The sequence below is a fragment of the Chrysemys picta genome, chromosome 14 (genome assembly GCF_011386835.1).
Source record: "Chrysemys picta bellii isolate R12L10 chromosome 14, ASM1138683v2, whole genome shotgun sequence".
Taxonomy (NCBI): Eukaryota; Metazoa; Chordata; order Testudines; family Emydidae; genus Chrysemys; species Chrysemys picta.
The window spans coordinates 13,007,232-13,029,624 of NC_088804.1; the positions used below are offsets into that span (position 1 = coordinate 13,007,232).

Here is a 22,393-nt window from a genome sequence, read left to right on the forward strand (position 1 = left end):
ACAGACTAACACGGCTGCTACTCTGAAACCTTTCAGTATATTAGAAAACTTATTGCTATTGTATCACTGTTCAGTAAAAAGGATGCCAGTGACTCAGTGTCTGCATTTAAGTTATAAAATATCATTTGTCCTTGACTTTACTGATACAGATATGGAATTCCTGGAGGTTTTGACAGAGGGCTTGGAGAGAGTATTACTTGTTAGAGGAGGTGGTCGTGAAGTCATCACCATTTACTCTTGATTTAATACAGCTTTCTGCACCATCGCACATTTACCTTCTTGATGACAAAGGACATTCCAGTTTTAAATGGAGAAGAAAATAGGTTCTCTCTCTTTCTCTCTCTCCTCCCTTCAAACAAACACAGACTTTCCATCATCCATCCAGTCTCCTGAATGACTTACTAGACTTTTCTCACCAACCTTTACAGTATACCGTAGATCTTAGTACTGGTTCTATTGGTTTTTTGTCAAGTGACACTCCAGTTGCTACATACATATCTTTTGTATTGCAGTAGTACACCATCCAACTGGCAACACAAGTGAATCATGAATCTACAATTTTACTTGGCTTCTGCTTTGATGCTCTGGCATTTGTGAATGTAGTTTTAACACTAAATCTCTTTTTAGAAAACAGGGCGAACGTGCAGTGTTTTTAGAAACTGTGTATAAAGTTAGGACTCGAAAGTCAGTTACTGTAACAAGATTTTAAAAGCTTTTATATTCGTTTATGGGGATAGGACTACATTATATAGCTAGTTTTTGCTGAAGTTCACCTATAATGCATTTTCTAAACAAAACACTAAGTTGTAAGAACCGTTTGACAAAGCTACAGTTTTGTGGGTTCATTTCCAGGACTACAGTTCAAGTATTGGATAAGAATTTATACTTTAATACATTTATAGATTTAAATAAATTATGTTGATATAGTTGATTATGTATGTAGATTGCTACAAACAGTGTGTAGCTTCTGAGACTTATGGTTTTGTGGAGGAGGCAGGTCCCTATTTATTTTTATATTTATTTGTTAGAAACAGTGAAAACACAGACACAAACAGTCTAGGAGTTTCACAGAGAGGTTGCTTAAATCAATTTCAAACCGTCAGTGGATCAAAGATCAGTCCAGTGCAGTTCTTCCCCATTTAAAATTCCTGCAGCCCATCATTGTATGATTCTGAGTATATTGAGAATCCAGTACGTGGAAATAGAGGTGTTGCATTGCACACAGTGATGGGTTGCACTTGCACAAGTACAGAAGCTGCTTTTTTGTAGGCTTGTCTTTTACCAAGCCCATTAAATTATACTTACTGTACAGAAGGATCATATTTTTTCAATAAAATGTTGCATACACTTAATTATTAAGCAATGTGGAGTTCTATATGCTGTAATGCAATTGCTAGTGTGCACACACCATTCTCTCTATTGTATGGAATTGGAATTGTTCAACTACAGCTGCATAGACTGCTAACTATTAAAGGAACATAAGAATTGACATCCCAGCCAAAGTCTTGTCTGACATTATCTGGTATATAATACCCCATAATAGATAACTGTGCGCTAACATATTTATGGGAGGAACAGGAGGGACTTTCTCTTCACCTTAACTGTTAGTGGTTGGTATATACTGAAGCATTAAGGTTGATACACTTGATAATTTTTTTAATTCTGTCTAGGATAGCAATTGATATAATCATATAAATGTTTTGATTTCTAGTAGCAGTGAGTTCCACAGACTGATGATACATTGTATTAAAAACTTACTAGTTTCCAAATGTGTGACCCTCTAACTTCTTTCCTTCCCCTCTTCTTCTATTGTAGAAAAGATAACGTGCCACTTCACATTATGCAAAGGTTTCTTTGACTTGGTCATAATGACACCGAGGTGTTTTTACTGGATGGTTACAATTAATACTGTACAAAAGTATCTGTTAGTGAAATGGCAGGGGCTGTTTTTTTTTTTTTTTCTTTTTTTTTAATTAGGAGATGCTGATCTCTGTCCCTGTGTATATTGGGATTGCCATGGTGTGGAGCACAGTGAGACTTGTGGAACCTGGGGTGGATAGAGATGTCTTACCCAGTGTGGGCACAGAGGTATCATTATGGAATTATATCACATATTCTGGTTTTCTGACCTCCTCTTCCTGTTGCAAGTACTCCTGCTCTCTCCACTGCTATCAGTGAATCCCGAATATAATCGGTGTGTGTATGCCAGAACTCTGGCAAAACAATCCAGCATGTCAAGTCACCGACAGATGGGTACTACATTGAACTGCTCTTCACATTTCCATGCTTGTTCTCTCCCCCTTCTCAACCCCTCTAAGACAATTCAAACCCTTGTTTAGGGAACTGCTCCCTTACAGGAATAGGATATGGGTCCCTCCTAGTCAGGGCCGGCTCCAGGCACCAGCCTGGCAAGTAGGTGCTTGGGGCGGCCGCTCCGGAGAGGGGCGGTACGTCCAGCTGTTCGTCGGCAATTCAGCAGACGGTCCCTCACTCCTGCTCGGAGCAAAGGACCTCCCACGGAATTGCCACCGCAGATTGTGATCGCGGCTTTTTTTTTTTTTTTTGGCTGCTTGGGGAGGCCAAAACCCTGCAGCCGGCCCTGCTCCCAGTGAAATGTGTCTGAAGTATGGGATGGAGTTTTGAAGAGCACCGGCACAATTAAGGACCCTGGGGCTTGCTCTGTACTGGAGAACTAATTTTTTGCTTAAAAACTAACTGTACTGGAGCCCAGGCTCTGGCAGCATGAATCATTTTTACTCTTTGCTTTAGAACAAGTTGAAAAGGTCGAGCGTGTGAAGTCTACAGTAACATTTGTAAAGAAATCCTCCAATGAATGATGTTGTGAAAGAGCAAAGTATTGTATAAATTTAAGCTGATCACAATCACTCATTTGCATGCACTGTAATAGAGGAGTATTATTCTTGCTGGTTTATTGCTTAGAATTTATTAGAACAGCTCTGAGGAATTACCTTTTTTTGTCCCCACCTCAGCGCACCATATTTAAACTTTTCCGAGCCACACCACACTGAAGAATCAGCTAGCTATATTGGTTCATCATGGAAAATCACATTCCTGTGGCATTTGGCGTCACGCAGCTCCATTTTATTAAAGGGTTTTAGTGCCATCTACTGCACGTTCAAGTAAACTGTGGGACTTCATCCTTAACTTCTAAAGTCTGTTGCTTGTGAACCCGTGTTAGCTGTGTTAGAATGTATGCAGGAAGCATGCAATGCAGGTTGTCTTCCCCCCCCCCCCCCCCAAAAAAAAAAAAAAACACGTCAAAGGAATATACAGACAGCAAACACAAACTTGGGTCTGGTCATTAGTATTTAGTAAATGTTATGGATAATTGAGAACCTTTAATATAGTGGGTTCGAAAGTGTTTACTCTAAACTTTTTTTAGTCCCACCTCCCCGAATCTCTCAGCCTCTCCTATTGGATGTAATATGGGGGGTAGGAGGGGGCAGAAGTTCAGTGCAAACTCATGGGAGAGAGGGAGTGGAGCAGGCAGAATAGGAAAACATTCAAAGCAAAAAGGGTAGAATCTAGTTGCATCATCTTGGCTGTTGCTTGCTGGGGAACTGAGGGGGTATTTCCTTTCTCTGCTAAGCTACCCAGATTTCTCTTCCAAGACGCGAGCCTGCACTTATTCCTGTTTCCCCCGCGTGCTGCATTTTAATTTTCATCTACTGGGTTCACATCAGTTCATGTTTACAAATCCATCAGTATTGGGGGAGATTCACACAACTTGTTCACGCTGGCAATGACCCAGTTTATAACAAGCTGACAAATATTTAGCATAAGTCTGGGGCCAAGAATAAGCTCACAGGTGAAATTTCTTCTTTGAGCAAACTGTATTGTTTATCAAAAATGTAAATATAGGCCGAGATGGCATTTTAAATTGCAAATGGCAATCTTTGCTGTCACTTGAAAGAAAAGATACCAATATTTGCACGTCCTCCCCCTGCCTGGGACGGCAGAGATGTTAATGAAGTACAAGCATCAGAATCTGTGCGGTCTCTCGTAGACACCATTTTTTACAAAACTCACAATGGAGCAGTATTTTCCGTGAAGACCACTGTGGTATTCTGCTATTGAAGCTTAGCTTTTATAGCGGAAGAGATGCTGCAAAACATGTTGAAGTTTAGACACTCAAATCCACAAGAGGGAGCTAGAGCGCCAGTCATTTGGGAGTTTTGTTGACTTGAAGAAACACTCAGTTTTTCAGATTATTTATAACCCACTGCTGAGGCTCAATTCTTAATGAATTTTTCATGTTATTTATTTACAAAGGTGTCTGTGAGTACTGTAGGTACCTGGCATGTAATCAGATAAAGAAACAAAACTCCCACTCATTCAGACAAAAATAAATCAAGTTCCCCATTTCCCCTTTGCATCATCCTAACACTATTCGTTTAACAGGGCATTGTGGTGTGCTCTGAAGGTGGACGGATTAAAATTATACTGGAGTAATTATACACTCATCATTAGCCCCGGTTGTATGAAGGTCCTGCCAAGGCTAGATGTTTGATTAAATTCAGAGCTGTACTTTCAAACCAGGGGAGTGGTTGGTTTTCTGTATTCAAGAAGCATGGCACTTGCTAAAGCCATAACAATCTCCAAGACAATAGTCTTCCAGCGAACTGGGCACAACTTACAGCAGGCCTAGGAAATAGCTAAGAAGATGTCATTCAAAGCTCAGTAATTTTAGAGGAAACAATGCCTGCCGCTTTACTCCAAATACCAGGTGCCCCCCTTGCATGAGTTTCGGTCATGGCAGGCCGCAGCAGTTGTTACAACACAACATGGCAGGTGACAGGCCTGAAGACAATCTCTCCCAATAGCCTCTCACATCCCAGTCTCCAGCCTCTAACAACTGGGGTGCTGTGTTCCATTTGCTCAACACAAAGTGCAAAGAGAGCTGGCCCATTTACTTGTGGGGTTAGGCTGTTCTCTGACATCATCCATTTCATGCCTCCCTTTTTTTGTAGGACACATGGCAGTCAAAGTCTGGCACACCCTGGAAGCAATGGGTCTGAGGGCCGCAGCCAAGGGTTGGTCCCACCGTTATCATTAATCTGGCGGTATTGCAACAAATGGCATTGCATTGTAGTAGTATTAATGCTGCAAGCTGTCCATCCATGATGGCATGTTATCAACTTGGTCAAGTATGTGGCTCAAATATAGGAGGGCATATTGAGCAAGTATGCTATGGAGCCCCTGACATTTTATATGGTAGTGATTTGATTAATTGGAAGTGGATGGGGCAAATTGATGCTCTGGGAGCTTGGATTAGATAAATTCCTTCATGTTGCAGAATCTAGAGGCTTAGATAAAAATGCAGACTTTGTGCAGCAAATCTCGCAAAACCACACACACACACACAAAATATCTGGTATTTCTTGCTTTTCAGCTGGGCTTCAAGAATGGGCTGTCAAGGCCACTTCCCCACTTTGAACTTTAGGGTACAAATGTGGGGGCCTGCATGAAAACTTCTAAGCTTAACTACCAGCTTAGATCTGGTCCGCTGCCACCACTCCCAAAACTAATTCCCTTCCCTGGGTGGCCTTGAGAGACTCTCCACCAATTCCCTGGTGAATACAGATCCAAACCCCTTGGATCTTAAAACAAGGAGAAATTAACCATCCCCCCTCCTTTCTCCCACCAACTCCTGGTGGATCAAGATCCAACCCCCTTGGGTCTAAAAACAAGGAAAAATCAATCAGGTTCTTAAAAAGAAGGCTTTTAATTAAAGAAAAAGGTAAAAATCCTCTCTGTAAAATCAGGATGGAAAAATAACTTTACAGGGTAATCAAACTTAAAGAGCTCAGAGGACCCCCCTCTAGCCTTAGGTTCAAAGTTACAGCAAACAGAGATAAACACTCTAGTAAAAGGTACATTTACAAGTTGAGAAAACAAAGATAAACTAACACGCCTTGCCTGGCTGTTTACTTACAAGTTTGAAATATGAGAGACTTGTTCAGAAAGATTTGGAGAACCTGGATTGATGTCTGGTCCCTCTCAGTCCCAAGAGCCAACAACCTCCCAAACAAAGAGCACAAACAAAAGCCTTCCTCCCACTAAGATTTGAAAGTATCTTGTCCCCTTATTGGTCCTTTGGGTCAGGTGTCAGCCAGGTTACCTGAGCTTCTTAACCCTTTACAGGGAAAAGGAGTTTGGAGTCTGGCCAGGAGGGATTTTATAGTACTGTACACAGGAGAGCTGTTACCCTTCCCTTTATAGTTATGACATGGGCTTTCTCAGTATCCACATTTAGGTATTTCTCTTCAGTGTCAGCCACCAGCAGAAACTGCAGCCAGGCGTGTGGAAATGAAAAACTTTAAATAAATAAAGCTGTGAACACCCAAAAGTAGCTTTGCGTGAGGATGTCTTGATGTGTACACTCTCAGCTGGTTTGCCTACGTATAAGTTATTTTTGTATGACTGAGAACAGAAATTGGCCATAGTCTGGCAGGACTTCAAAATGCTATTGGATGACTGCCTTAAGGCAGGGTACAGATCTACTTTTTCCTGAAGGTTTTGACAGACAATATAGTAATATACTGTTAGGTCGTAAGAACTATTGGTCCTGGAAACAGTTATACAAACTTTAAATTAAAGACTTAATGAGAGTCATAAGTGACTTAAATGTAGCACTTTGCAAAAATGACACAGCCCTCTTTAGGTAACTGAATATGCAGGGTATCTATCAAATGTCTCCTTATTTGAAACAGTGTTTCAAGAATGTAGTGTTAGAGAGCTGTCTAGCAGCCTCCTGGTCATATTCCAATTTATTCATGATGACGACAGCACCTCCTTTGTCAGCCTTTTTGATTATGATGTCAGGGTTGTTTCTGATGGCTGTAGATGGCCACTGTGACGGGTTGGATCACAGAAACCCCCTTGGGAGCTGCCACCAGATGTGCAAAGACTACCCCTGCTCCGGTTTTCCCTGCCAGCTCAGGACTCCAGCACCCTGTCTTGCTGAGCCAGACACTCTCATCTGCTCCAACACAGATCCAGGGTCTGAATCTCCTGTCCCAAAGCTGCAAGTTACCTGAAAACAGCGTACAGAAGTGCGCTTGTCTTTAGCACTCAGATGCTCAACTCCCAATGGGGTCTAAACCCAAATAAATCTGTTTTACCCTGTATAAAGCTTATGCAGGGCAAACTCATAAATTGTTCGCCCTCTATAACACTGATAGAGACTGGATTTCTACATAGAGTGCTTCCGTCGACGTGCAAAGGCTGAAATTGTGGAAAAGCAACATCACTTGCCACATAACCTCAGCCATGCAGAACACAACGCCATCTACAGCCTCAGAAACAACCCTGACATCATAATCAAAAAGGCTGACAAAGGAGGTGCTGTCGTCATCATGAATAAATTGGAATATGACCAGGAGGCTGCTAGACAGCTCTCTAACACCACATTCTACAGGCCATTATCCTCTGATCCCACTGAGGATTACCTAAAGAAACTACACCATCTGCTAAAAAAACTCCCTGACAAAGCACAGGAACAAATCTGTACAGACACATGCCTAGAACCCCGACCAGGGGTATTCTATTTGCTACCCAAGATCCATAAACCTGGATATCCTGGACGCCCCATCATCTCAGGCATTGGCACCCTAACATCAGGCTTGTCTGGTTATGTAGACTCTCTCCTCAGACCCTACGCTACCAGCACTCCCAGCTATCTTCGAGACACCACTGACTTCCTGAGGAAACTACAATCCATCGGTGATCTTCCAGAAAACACCATCCTGGCCACTATGGACGTAGAAGCCCTCTACACCAATATTCCACACAAAGATGGACTACAAGCTATCAGGAACAGTATCCCTGATAATGTCACAGCTAACCTGGTGGCTGAACTTTGTGATTTTGTCCTCACCCACAACTATTTCACATTTGGGGACAATATATACCTTCAAGTCAGCGGCACTGCTATGGGTACCCGCATGGCCCCACAATATGCCAACATTTTTATGGCTGACTTAGAACAACGCTTCCTTAGCTCTCGTCCCCTAACGCCCCTACTCTACTTGCGCTACATTGATGACATCTTCATCATCTGGACCCATGGAAAAGAAGCCCTTGAGGAATTTCACCATGATTTCAATAATTTCCATCCCACCATCAACCTCAGCCTAGATCAATCCACACAAGCGGTCCATTTCCTGGACACTACTGTGCTAATAAGCGATGGTCACATAAATACCACCCTATACCGGAAACCTACTGACCGCTACACTTACCTACATGCCTCCAGCTTCCATCCAGGACACACCACACGATCCATTGTCTACAGCCAAGCTCTAAGATATAACCGCATTTGCTCCAATCCCTCGGATAGAGACAAGCACCTACAAGATCTCTATCAAGCATTCTTAAAACTACAATACCCACCTGCTGAAGTGAAAAAACAGATTGACAGAGCCAGACGAGTACCCAGAAGTCACCTCCTACAAGACAGGCCCAACAAAGAAAATAACAGAACACCACTAGCTGTCACCTTCAGCCCCCAACTAAAACCTCTCCAGCGCATCATCAGAGATCTACAACCTATCCTGAAAGATGATCCTTTACTCTCACAGATCTTGGGAGACAGACCTGTCCTCGCTTACAGACAACCCCCCAACCTAAAGCAAATACTCACCAGCAACCACACATCACTTAACAAAACCACTAACCCAGGAACCTATCCTTGTAACAAACCCCGATGTCAACTCTGTCCACATATCTATTCCAGTGACATCATCATAGGACCTAATCACATCAGCCATACCATCAGGGGCTCGTTCACCTGCACATCTACCAATGTGATATATGCCATCATGTGCCAGCAATGCCCCTCTGCCATGTACATTGGCCAAACCGGACAGTCTCTACGCAAAAGAATTAATGGACACAAATCTGACATCAGGAATCAAAATACTCAAAAACCAGTGGGAGAACACTTTAACCTGTCTGGTCATTCAGTGACAGACCTGTGGGTGGCTATATTACAACAGAAAAACTTCAAAAACAGACTCCAACGAGAAACTGCTGAGCTAGAATTGATATGCAAACTAGACACAATCAACTCCGGTTTGAATAAGGACTGGGAATGGTTGAGCCATTACAAACATTGAATCTATCTCCCCTTGTAAGTATTCTCACACTTGTTATCTAACTGTCTGTCTGTACTGGGCTAGCTTGATTATCACTTCAAAAGTTTTTTTTCTCTTAATTAATTGGCCTCTCAGAGGTGGTAAGACAACTCCCACCTGTTTATGCTCTCTGTATGTGTGTATATATATCTCCTCAATATATGTTCCATTCTATATGCATCCGAAGAAGTGGGCTGTAGTCCACGAAAGCTTATGCTCTAATAAATTTGTTAGTCTCTAAGGTGCCACAAGTCCTCCTGTTCTTCTTTTTGCGGATACAGACTAACACGGCTGCTACTCTGAAACCTTTTATTTGAAACAGTTTTCTGAATTTATAACAAATGCACGCTCTCTTTTGAGTTTCATATTTTACTAGTTAAAATTTACTAGTTAATTTGGCTCTCATTAGATAAAAAACAGCAGTTACCAGAGCTCAAAAAAAAGTCGGGGGGGGGGGAGGTGGAGGGGGAGGGCAGAGAAACATTAAAGAGCTAAATGAAATATGTAAATACACTGCTTCATAATAAGCTGGCAATATTCAAGGCTGAATGTATTTTTCCATGGGCCCCTTTCATCTGCTTTCACCTGAGAATCCACATAAGCATTTCCCATAATAAAATGCTTTGTGGGCCAGTCTGTTTTTCTCTTTCAAGGACAAGCACAGGGCACTTCCTCTGAGGCCAGCTGTACCAGGGGTAAAGCACAGCCCAGTTTATTGTCTGGAGACTTTTTAAACCAGCATAACTCTTGTCTTGCCAGAATGGCTTAACCTCTGCCTTTCATAAGGGGCATGTTAGGCGCTGTTCCATTCAGCACCATTCTTGACAACTTGTCTGCATTAATGAAGGTCATTTCCCAACGTAAAGGAGTGGACAGCTGAGCTAGCAAACCAAAATGAATATTTAAAATACATATCCAATGAGCACTTTCTTTTACCCTTCCTCTGTCCCTAGGGTATGTTGTTGCAATTAGATCTTCATATTTACCTTAATTGTTAGCTCAATTTTGAGAAAGTTGATGAAGTGTCACAATAACCTATAACAATAAATGTTGACGGGAAAAGGCGCAAAGTGGAGACAGACTGAATTAGTCTAAATAGAAAAGCCTACTGATCTCATTCAAGGAATGTGTCATGCCTGATAAACAAGAGATAGTGTGGGACTGGAAATCAGTGCATCAAAATCGGTGTATCAGAAATTAGGCTTAATTGGTGAACAAAATAATGAGAGGATGGAGTGTTCTGCCCACCTCTCCCTTTGTGGGTCCTTAAAACACTTGAAAATCAGGGGGAGAAGCATGAGTGCAACAATTACTGAGTGATCCACTGGAACAGTGCTGGATCTTTGTCATCTGGCCGGGCCAGAAAGAGGGACCCAAATGATATTGCCACCTCCACTGGCTCTGGCTGACACCCAACCACCACCTGGGATGTGAGACCTCCTCCCCCTCATTTCTCCTCTTCCCTATCTCTCTCCATTTTTCCTTCTGTGTCTGGCTTAGCTGACCAAAACTGTATATTTTTACAACATTGCTGTAAGACCGTTGTAAAATACCATCTAAAAGGCTGTCAAACAAGGGATTTTGCCTTATAAAAACTCCCTCGCTCTCTAGCTGGAGAGAAAGGGAATAAAGGGTGTTGATAAAATAAAAGCCCTACTTGATAGTTTTCATTTCAAATGCTTGAACCATTTTCCCTTCTTTTCTGCATCTTTAGTAAAAGGTTAAGCAGCTGTTTGCCATGGTACTAAGCAGGCTGAAGTCTCCGTATACCAAACCCAAACCTGGTTGAAAACTATTTAATGCTGGACAGTGACTGAGTTATGTTAACATCTTTGACTGTCTGAGCCCACATATTCCAGCTAAATTAATACAATAGGCAGATTTAGCTGTGTAACTCCCATGCCTTTGTTCTCTCTGCTGAGGGCCAGATCCTCAAAGGTATTCAGGCTCCTAACTTCCATTAATACAGGATTTTAATTGACGTTAGGAACCTAAATTCCCCCGGGGCTGGGTCTTTAAATCTGTAAGGACACTGCTGTGGCTACAGCTCAAGAGTTCTCAGTTGCTCATGGCCACTTCTCCATTCTGGTTTTGTCCATCTAAAATACAATATTAAAGCCTGGGTGTTTCTCCTTGTGCCTAGTATTCTCTTTACCTAGGTTCTTCCTGCAGGCCTAGAGTCAGTATTTGCATGGAAGGAAGTAGGTCTAAAACAGCCATAACTGGGTAAAACCATAAGTGACTTTCAGAAGCGCTGAGCAACTCCAGCTGCCTTTGCAGGCAATAGGAGCTACACTTGCTCAGCATCTCTGCAACGCAGGCCATAGATCTTTAGGAGGCATAATAGAAATGTGAGAACTGCCTTGGGGTTGTATGAATACCACTGCTGTCTAATACCACTGACTCCATTTACAGTGTCTGTATCTTCTGCTATTTAATACACATCAGTCGTTGGGTCATCACTGAAAGAATTTAAGGCTTGGCACAATGATTGTATGGAACGAAGGCCTTGGAGGGAGTTTATTGTGGGGCAGTGGGTTATCCTCTTTCTAATAGCTTAGTTCTACATAGTATTTTTCACCTGCAAGGGTCCCTAACGGTGACACTACAGAGATTCAAACCTATATGTCAACTATAGACGCAGAATACTTCATCCATCTGCGTCTGCTCGGGTGACACAGGACAATTGTTTAAGAGTTAGGAGCTGTCATAACAATTTATGCTGCTCAAACTGCAGAGGATAGACAATGTTACTACCAAAAATCTGGCCAGGACAGTCAGAGTTAGTGCCTCTGCTCTGGGGAGGGGCTGGAGGGCAGTGCCATGTCATTTTTTCTGACCACATGTCCTCAGAGCCATGACATGACACGTCCAGAGCACCATTATTGTTTGTTTCCCTACCACTCTGCTTTTGCATGGGGCTGAAAGCAAAAATGCTGCCATAGTGAGAGAGAGGCTTTTTACCTGTTACCTCTGGGCTAAACAAGAGCAGAAAGTCATGGAAATCTCAGACATAAGCTTATGTTGAAAATACTCATTTCTTTACCCACTCACCGCTACAGCTGAGGTCTAAAGCCAGAGAACACAATCCAGTTAGACTTGAGAGTGCTTGTTTAATTGGACAATTCTCAGAACACCAAGAATTGGGCAATTATGAGTTTATTCCAAGTGTATTGGGAGGAGGGGACACAATCCAGCAACCTCAGCTGCTCTTTTGATATTGCAAGTCAGTACAGTTACTTCCCTAAAATTAAAAATGATTGGTGATTCTGTACTTTAGAAAACAGCATAATGTACCCAAACTTTAGCTACATACATTTATCGTTACATTATATTTAAGGAGGAGCTAGAGGTGGCTTCTAGTGTATGGCTACAATAAATACTGCAGGGGCAGTGGAGAAGTATCATTCCCATAATCTCTTTAAAACCTAACAAGATCAAAGGACTGACCCTGCCCATACCAGTCTGAAGTATCAAAATCTAATTAGTCTCATTACTAACCATGTTTCCACAATGGAATCCTGCCTAATACATCTTGCTTGACCTAGTATTTGAGGGAAATTCAATAGTGTCTCCAAACTGGGGGAACGGTGGAAGTTTTCTAAAACAAAACAAAAAAACTTGGAGATGACAATCCTGCCACCATAATGGATAGATGGAGGGGAAAGGAAAAATGAAATTTGCACACTTGACAGATTGAAGCCTCTAAAATACTCTTTTATAAGTTTGAAATCCTCTTATATGTTAAGAAAAAGAGATTGTCGCAGAATCAGAGTGATGAAACTGGCAAAGGAAATGTGTTTTTTGAACTTTGTAGCTGATCCTTTGGGCTTTCTTTAGTCCCTGGTATAAGCCTATTCAGTTGTCTGATTTATTGGCACCGCCAAAGAGAACTGAATAAAATAGTGTTAATAAGATTCCAAACCAGCTAAAGCCGTGCATGTGGCTTCAGTTTTCTTTGCAGCCCTGAGATTTAGGGAGGAGGCTGCAGACTGGTGGAGCTTTCAGCAAACCTGAGCTGTGTGTCAAGCAAATGGGGGTCAAATGGCTGAAATGTGGACCTGGGTGCACGTTGTAGTGTGTAAGACCATCTCTATACGTAACTCAGTGAATACAAATAGAGACATCAAACCAGAAAAAAGGGGTGTACAAATCCATTTGACCAGCTTTCCTGCATCCTTACTGCTCAAGAAGCTGCTGTATCCAAACCTCTCTCCCAGAATTATATTTGGATATTTGAAACCTCAGTGCAGTGGTACAAATTCCTGGTTCTTCATGTTTCCTGGTTTCCTACGGAGTAGCAAACAAATGACAATAAAAAAGTCCAGCTCCTGTTTCAGTTAGTAGCAATGTGTCAGACCTGGTTGTGCTAATGTTCCAATAGTCATTACGTTCCAAAGGACAGAGGGACCCTGCCAGGTTTAATTGAGTCATTGCTGCTTTAGCAGAGCCGTGGGATAGAAAACATCTTCAGTTCTGCCCCATAGACATGGTCTACCCATAGTAAAAAGCTGGTATTCCTAACAGTGGCACTTAAGAAAAAAGGTAACTCTCTTACAACCCAGAATAAATGCTGCAATTGTCACCTCCAGTACATGAATAAAAGGGTGGGGGGAAAGCAAAACCACATACTAATAAAAGGAGAAAACCCTTTTCTATGGCAGAGTTCAGCAATGAGGAGAACCAGACAAGAGCCTTATCCAGCACTCTATAAAGATACACTTTGCAGGATCAAATTCAACAGGGGTAGGAATGGGCACAACGTCCATTAATGGCAGTGGGAATTGTGCCTGCTTGTAGGCCAGACTAGTGCTGCATTTCGCCTCTTTAGCCTTCAATGAAAGTGTTACGTGAGTAAGGATAGGTCCCAAAACGACTACATTTGAAAGCAGCATAGTAAAGGGTTCTGAAAAAAGGGTCTTCAAGCTGTCGCACAAGGAGCAGCTCTGCAGTGAGTGGATGTGCCCATGTGAGAGAACTTAGACTAGAGCCAGTGATATCCATTTGAGCACCGTCTGAGGTGCTGTCCCTTACTTCTTGTCTCTGGAAAGAACGGCTTTGGCAATAAAAGGACCAAAGGATCTTGCAGCAAGTATTTTAGGTGATGCAGCAGCTAATAGTTGACTAATCTTTGTGTTCATTGATTATATTCTAGACCAGCAGTAGGCAACCTATGGCACGCGTGCCAAAGGCGGCACGCGAGCTGATTTTCAGTGGCACCAGTGGCGTATTATCGCCTAGGCCAACAAGGCCTAGGCCTAGGGTGGCAAATTTGCAGGGGCGGCAAATTTATAATAGCAGCATTTTTGTGCATTCAGTGACGCCGCGATTCTACCAATCATAGTGCATATTGAAACCACCAATGACGGCGCGACACCATTTAGTAAACATACGCACGAGAATCCTAAACTGCACCGGACCCCCGTTTGAACGCGGGGTTTTGGATCCATGCTATAAGCGAAATCGCGCTATACAGACGTGCATTCAAGCGAGGGTCCGCTGTACTTGTAATTTTATTTGTAATAAAACTTGTAAATGTTCAATTATTTTAATGATATTTAGATTCATTTTAGTTCAAACGAATTTGTAAAAAAACTAAAACAAGTTCATATGGGGCTGGGGGCGGCAAAATCATTAATCCACCACTGAGTGGCACTCACACTGCCCGGGTCCTGGCTACCGGTCCGGGGACTCTGCATTTTAATTTAATTTTAAATGAAGCTTCTTAAACATTTTAAAAACCTTATTTACTTTACATACAACAATAGTTTAGTTATATATTATAGACGTATAGAAAGAGACCTTCTAAAAACATTAAAATGTATTACTGGCACTGAAAACTTAAATTAGAGTGAATAAACGAAGACTCGGCACACCACTTCTGAAAGGTTGCCGACCCCTGTTCTAGACAATGGAGCTGAGATAAAAGAATCCAGAAAGAAAATGGCTGAGACATCTCAGTCACAAGCAGAATATAGAAAAGCTGAGTACTACTGTGTAAACATAATCTCAAATTAATAGCTACTGCTTTGCTCTTCTCTAGCATATATTCTGAATAGCTCCCCAAATGCTGTACAAACAACAGTTATTTCTCTAACCTCCACTCTCCGGGAGATAATATAGAAATTGTACTGAGTTAGATAAGGCAGAGCGAGATTAAGTGATGTGTCCAATGAGTAGGAGAAAGAACATTAATGCATTTGCTCAAAAAATCTACACTGAAACCGCAGCATTAGATTTTTCAAACATGCAATGATGGACACCATAGAGTTGAGACTATATATTTGTAACCAGTCGGTCAAATAAAGTGAGCTAGGACAGACTTGCTTTCAACTCCCCCCATGGACTATACGTTCTGCCCCCACTCTTGCAATATTTCAAGGTTACCGAGGTGAGGAAAACAGGAAGGAAGTCATAGAACACTGCTGAACATAACCAAAGTCATATAATCCAGCCTTCCTATCTAAGATACTTATCTGGCTCCTATTACTGTAGTATCGGAGCATATTCACAATGTTTTAATCCTCATAACACCCCCATTCACCCGGGCAAGGAAGTACATTATCCCCATTTTACAGAAAGCACAGGAAGACTAAGTGACTTACCCCTAGAAGCCTGTAGTAGAGCAGGAAATTGAACCCAGGTCTTTGAGGTCTTAAGTTAATACCCTACCCAGGGGTTATTCGTCCTTGTTTGCTAAACAGCTTCAGACAGGGCCAAGGTCTATTGCATAGCTAACAGGAATTAAAAACTGTTCTGCATTAGGTTGCATGGGTGCCTGTAAAGCAATACAAAATGCTTAGATTACACTTAACAGGGGAAATAAGCTGCTGCCTTTTATTGGACTAAAAATATGTTCTACTCAGAGTTTTGGGTGGAACATGGGGGTTAACTCTGCAGTTTTCTGTTTCTTTAAAGAAAAAGGCATGAGCCAATGAACTCTGTAACTTTTGACCTTGGCAGCTGGTACATGCACTAAAGCATGAGGGGCCATCTCCCCTGTTTAACCATGTTTTATTTGATCTAATGAAACAGTACATTCTCAGTCATATACATGTTTAATATCTTATAAAAATCCTTTTAAGCTTTTGCCCTCAATCCTGTATTATTATTTTTTTTTTTATAGAATATCAAGGTTGGAAGGGACCTCAAGGTCATCTAGTCCAACCCCCTGCTCAAAGCAGGACCAATCCCCAGACAGATTTTTTTACTCTGGATCCCTAAATGGCCCCCATAAGGCTTAAACTCACAACCCTGTGTTTAGCAGGCCAATGCTCAAACTACTGAGCTATCCCTCCACTGCCCAGCAATGAGAGCCACAGGATATATATGTATTGTGCCTAGAAGCATGTCCTTTTATCCATTCTAAATATCTTTCATTTTATTGGCTATCCCATTGTTCTCTTCTAATGATGAAAGAGCAGCAAATTTAAAGTCTCCATACATTCTTTATTTTGTGTCTCACTCATGTCCCCTCTTTTTTCCATCTCTTCTCCAGACTGAATAGTTCCAATATGTCTTCAGATGACAGGGCCTCCATGTCTTTAATAACATTTTCATCAGTTGTCTCAGAGCCTTCTGAATACTGGAAGAAAATGACCAGGGTTCCCCAGGTATAATATGTTAGAGAAGCACTGACCTAGGGACACCTTGGGAAGGGGTATGCAATAAAGCCTTCCATTTGCCACCTTCTCTGTATCCAAAGGGTTCGTGGGAAACTGGATTAATTTGGTGAATACTCCTAATTTTCATCCAGTAACAAACTGTCAATCTCCCCCATTGCTCAAGGGGTAATGTGGCAACAAGTGTTGTCCTATTGCTGAGTCATGCCCTCACCTGTGGATACTGTGTTAGGATCCAGCCCTCAAAGGTGACTGGTGCTGTAGGGAAGAAGGACATTTCTATTGGATGGCAGCAGCTGTCAATCACACCCACTCCCTGCTCTGGACAGCATTAATACCATCTGTGAAGAAGAATGTTTCTGGTACTTTTCTGGGCTCTGTCTTGGTTAGAAGTGTTTGGTATCCCTAGAAATTTCTTGAGATCCTTTCTAGCTAAATCTTCCAGATAGACAAATGGAGTCCCAGGTGCGCCAGAACTTCCATGCTGAATGTGATGCTGCTGTGAACCGCATGGTAAACCTGGAGCTGTATGCCAGCTATGTCTATTTGTCCATGGTGAGTGTAGTTCAAGAGCTGTGCTGTTAAGCTTTTTCAAATCACTTTGTTTTAGCTCCCATGAGAGCTAGCTTGTCTGCTACTGTATGGTTTAAAAAAAAAAAAAAAAACCTCTAGCTGTATGCTGTACCAGTGGACAATACAGGAGAGCAGTGAGGGCATAAAACTACTTCTGACCCTTGTGGTTTTGTGGCATGTTAGTGGAGAAGCCTCTGAGTCTGAATCTTAACAGCCATTTCTGAGGCTTCTTTGTGGGAGAGTGGGAAAACTTAATACGAGCAGACATGTTCTCTGTCAAGTGAGAGAATTGATCATAGGGTGCTGTTAGCTTGAGGCTTTATTACCTTCACTAATCTCCTCTACTGTTCCCCAGTCCTACTACTTTGACCGTGATGACGTGGCCCTGAGGCACGTGGCCCAGTTTCTGAAGGAGCAATCCCATGAGGAGAGGGAGCATGCAGCAAAGTTCCTGAAATACCAGAACAAGCGAGGGGGACGCATTGTCCTGCAGGACATCAAGGTATGCAACAAATCAACGTGTGTCCCTGGGAGGGTGGGGGAGTGGACTCTAGACTGAGGTTAATCACCATGTGTGGGGTTGGAGCTAGAACTCTCTTCTCTAAAGGAAAGAGATGAGGCTTCCTGGGAGATCTGATTATCCCAAATGGCATTATTCCTGTGGTAAACTAGAGCTGTATGTTTCAAAAGCATCTGCCTTTGGCCCTCTAGTAAAGGGTACACGAAGGTATGGGTGGGCCTCTGATTGTGCTAAAAGCACAGGCTAGGTTTGCTTAGCTGAGACCAGGCCATCTACTTCATCACTTCACAAGCAATGACTTTAGTTCATAATTATAGAACCCTAAAAGGGATGAATAGTGCTGTTATCGGTGGGGGTGGAAACCTGCTTTGGATGAAAAATTACAATTTGGTAACAAGGAGAGTGATGTCTGGTTCTCTTCCATGGCTCACCTCTACAGAAGCCAGAGCGGGATGCGTGGGGGAACAGCCTGGAGGCCCTGCAATGTGCCCTGGAGCTGGAGAAGACTCTGAACCAGGCACTGCTGGACCTGCACAAGCTGGCTATGGAGAAGAATGATCCCCATGTGAGTTAATTGTCTTATGTGCGTTGATGGTGTCAAAAGAAAAGGTCTGTCTGGACCAGCATTTTAGAAGATGGGTTCTTCAGTCTATCTCAATGCAGAGAATGGAGTGGGAGGGCAGGAGAGGGTAAGGATGGGAAGGGAAATGCAAGTGATTATTTTGCAGCTAACTTTTCTACTGCTGTCTGTGGTGTGTACCAGGTGAGTAATCTTCTGGATAGCCTCACCTTCCCTGGGAGCAATTCCTATGTTGCTTGCTGTGTTGGCACCAGAACAGGCTGCTTCCACATGAGCACTATGTGGTGTATCAGTAGACAAAGCTGTCCCTGCAAAAGCTTTGCTTTTATTTAGATTGCTGGGGGCGGGGGAGGAAGACTTACATTGTGGTTTCAGGCCTGGTCAGGGAAGAGTGTGCAGGGGTGGGCAAGAAGGAATTTCTCACTTGCACAAATGCCCATTCTGACCCTTCAGGTACACATCCCTGACCTGTGGGATATTTTTACCCTTATGCTGGACTCAGGGTGTGCACCTTTTGAGTCCTATAGAGTTGAGAGCTGGCCCTAATGCATTCTTCTGATGTAGAAGTCTGCTTGGACAGTAACTGAGCTACTGAGTGTCCTCAAAGGCCAAATGGGTGACCTAGAAACTTGAGGCACTTATGAAATGAGGGCCAGTTAACCAATGGGTGAAGTCTTGAGTTAAACACATGGTTCTCAGGCCTGCCTGTGTTGGTCACTAAGACTGTTGTAGCTACTAAGTTTGGCAGCAGTGCCTATCGGCGCAGGAGTGAGTCCCTCTTTCTTTTGCAGTTATGTGACTTCCTAGAGTCTGAGTATCTGGAGGAGCAGGTGAAGGCCATCAAGCAGCTGGGAGACCACCTCACCAACCTGAAGCGCCTGGGGGTGCCCCAGAACGGCATGGGAGAGTACCTGTTTGACAAGCATACCCTGGGGGAGAGCAGCTGAACTCTGCACTAGGGACCTGAACAGTAGTGTAGATCATGATGTCATAGCTGCATTACGCTGGATATAGATCAGAAAATAGATGTCTTGTCTTACCTAAATACTGAGAATAAAATCTCTGCTTTCTGGTGTAACCTGGCTCATGTGATATTACTCCAACTGGGGATGCAGGCTGGTTTCCCCACAGATGCTGTAGTGGATGAATACTAATGTATAGTGACTCACTAAGAAGAGCAGGTATCTTGTGAGGTGGAGTGGGGAAATGACTGGAGCATGGTCCTCAACAGTGTTCTTTGAGACTAAAGAACATGTGGTAGAGGGCTGTGATGGGACAGGGTCTGCATGGGACAATGGTGCAGGGAACTGTCTGTGCCATGAAGTGACTTTGGCGTGGGTGGTGGTGGTGTGAAATCACAGCACAACAAGTTCCCCTTAGATCCATGGTTCTCAAGCTATGGGGTGGGCTTCCCAAGGGGGGATGCAAGATGTGTGGTAAGATCTCTGGCTGTCCACCTTGGATGGCTGGGGCTCATGCCGAAGGGCTGTCCACACCTGGGAGGGGGGGATGAAGGGGACAGCCAGAACGCTGCCACCTGGGCTAGGGCTCACCCACTCTGCCCCAATCCCCCACCAGGAGGTGGCAAGGCTCTGGCTGTCCACCCTGGGGTGGCAGCACCAGTGCAGAAGTAAAGGTGGCAATAGGGTGCTAAGCCTGCTGTGACAAGTGAGAGGGAGGCAATGTGAAATTAATCACTTACCTCTATACTGGTGCAGCACTGCCTTCAGAGCTGGGTGGCAGTAATGCCCTGGGGAAGGGGAGTGATAAAGTTTGAGAACCACTGCCTTGGCTGTGCTTGCGGCTAGAAGCAAGGTTCTGCAGTTAAAGTTCTCTACTGCTAGCTGTGCTGTGTAAGGAACTCCTAGTCTTTAATCCATCCCAGTGGAGATGATTCTTGTGAGCCCCTAGGGGTGTGGGGGTGTGTGTATAAACATGTTGCTTTCTGGGGTGACGTGGTCCATTCTCAATTTGCTACTAACATAGAGGTTTGCAGTACGGTGGATCTGACCTACTGTCCCCCCTGCTGGTCCTATTTCTAGAGCTGAGGTTCCAGTGTGGGGTGGTGTGTAGTGGGGGGGGGTGTGTGGTGTGTAGTGTGTGTGTGGGGGGGGGGGGGCTTTTTTTTTTTTTCTGGCCCCAGTCATACATGGGTTGTAGTTTTCTCCTGGTCTGTATGTGGTTGGTGGTATAGTTTTCCCCCAGTTCCCTACAAGATGTGGCAACCTATTTGCAAAGCAACTGCTGTACCAGTTGTTTGCATTGCAGGGACTTAGTCTACTGCTGAGGCACCCTTGACCCATCAGCTGTTCTCCACTTTCAGTGTTTCTTCATTAGTCCTCAAACTGGCTATTTTAGCCAGAGCTTGAGGACAGGACCAACCTCTGCATTTTCTCTCCTGTAGTAATGAGGTGGCAAAATATTGACTGTATCTAATCATGACAGTGAAGCGCAAAAGGGCTGGATTGGTTTTCTCCTTTTCCCTTTTACTGCAGCTCTGACTCCTGGAGTCCCACTAATGGAGCAAGTGAAGGCTACCAAGCAGCTGGGAAACCACCTCCCCAACCTGGGAGTGCCTCAGAATGGTATGGGAGAGTCCTTGTTTGACAAGCACACCCTGGGGGGGAGCAGATGAAGGCTGGTCCTGAAGACTGGTGCCCATAGCAGAGCTGAAATGGCTGACTCTTATTGTCTGAGAATAAAACTTGTGTGTGGGGTTTTTTGTGTGTGTTCTACTGTAGCTATGCTGGCATCTATTTGATGCTCTGGGGAACCACCTGAGTAGCTGATGGGAAGAAAGGTCCTGAGCTGGAAATAAAAAAATAAGTTCAAAAAATCAGCTGTGAGTGTAATGGGGGAAGACTGGTAGGTGAGGGGAATAATTCAAAGCAGCTTTGTACTCCTTAGTCTGGTTTTAGAGATTATCCGTATGTCCTAAACAGAGTAGAGGCCTTATAGCAATGCTTCTTTCACTCTAGTACAAGATCCCCAACAAAGATTATTTCTTCATTCAGGCCACTCCATACACCCTAGTGCTAGCACAGGAGATTTTACAGGCAAATGGCAACAGTTGGGCCAGTGAAACTAACGGGTAATAGGCTGCAGTAGCTTCTACAGCACAGAAACATCTTTCAAACTTCATGCAAACCTCTCACTAAGCACGGGGTAGTAAATTTATCTGTCTCTGGTTAACCTTATGAAGTGCAGGGGTTCTCAGAACAATTTTTTTTGGTGGCCTCAGAGTGTGGCCACCACCCCTCAGTGGGGGCCGCTCTGAAAATTTTTCCAAATCTAACTCCCCCTCCCCCCCTGCTGTTACAGGCTGAAGCCCAGGGCCCGAAGCCCACTGCACACGCACACAGTGGTCCTATGTGTGTGCAGAGGTGCTGCCTGCAGCCAGGAGCAGCGCCGTCTAGGGCGGCAAAAACCCTCCTCTGAGGATTCAGCGGTGGGGGTCCTTTTGAAGCAAGTGAAGGACCCGGAGCGGAAGGACCCCCCCCCCACACCGAATTTCTGCTGAGGGCAGTAAAAAGCCGCCCCCTCCCCCAACAATCCTGGACTAGATGACCTCCTGAGGTCCCTTCCAACCCTGATATTCTATCATGTGAACAGGCTCTGCAGTACACCAGCTTCTCCCATTGTTTCTTGGCTTGTTAGACAACAGCACTCCGCTTAGCTTCCATACTAGGTTCCACTTGCCCAAATCTGACAAGGGACCCATCCTTGTGCTCAAAACATCTTCTCAAGCCAAATTAAAGACAGGACACATCTTCTAGCTTTCCACTTCTGGGAGGGTTTAATCTACCCTCAGGGAAAGGGGACTTCTTTATTACCAATACATTCAAAGATGCTAACAATACTGTACAGCCTGGGCAAACTGTAAAACTGCTTTCCAGCCAAGCAGAGTTTCCACCACGCTGAGGCTCAACAACACCTCCTG

General features: G+C 43.6%; 2 protein-coding genes across 3 annotated transcripts in view; both read left to right on the forward strand.

Annotated features, from left to right (window-relative positions):
- Positions 1-1,496, forward strand: part of SLC12A4 (solute carrier family 12 member 4) — a 76,395-nt gene extending 74,899 nt beyond the window's left edge. For both annotated transcript variants that reach the window (XM_008166912.4, XM_008166914.3), the window contains exon 24: positions 150-1,496. In XM_008166912.4, the coding sequence (XP_008165134.1) occupies positions 150-241 (92 nt within the window). In that variant the 3' untranslated portion in view covers positions 242-1,496. The remainder of the gene's footprint in view (positions 1-149) is intronic.
- Positions 1,497-17,122: 15,626 nt separating this feature from the next.
- On the forward strand, positions 17,123-19,528 carry LOC101937621 (ferritin heavy chain A). The gene is made up of 4 exons (XM_005289767.4): positions 17,123-17,335; positions 17,709-17,855; positions 18,313-18,438; positions 19,245-19,528. Exons 1-4 carry the CDS (start codon positions 17,234-17,236, stop codon positions 19,398-19,400), a joined length of 531 nt encoding a protein of 176 aa, XP_005289824.2. The 5' UTR covers positions 17,123-17,233; the 3' UTR covers positions 19,401-19,528.
- Positions 19,529-22,393: the final 2,865 nt, after the last annotated feature.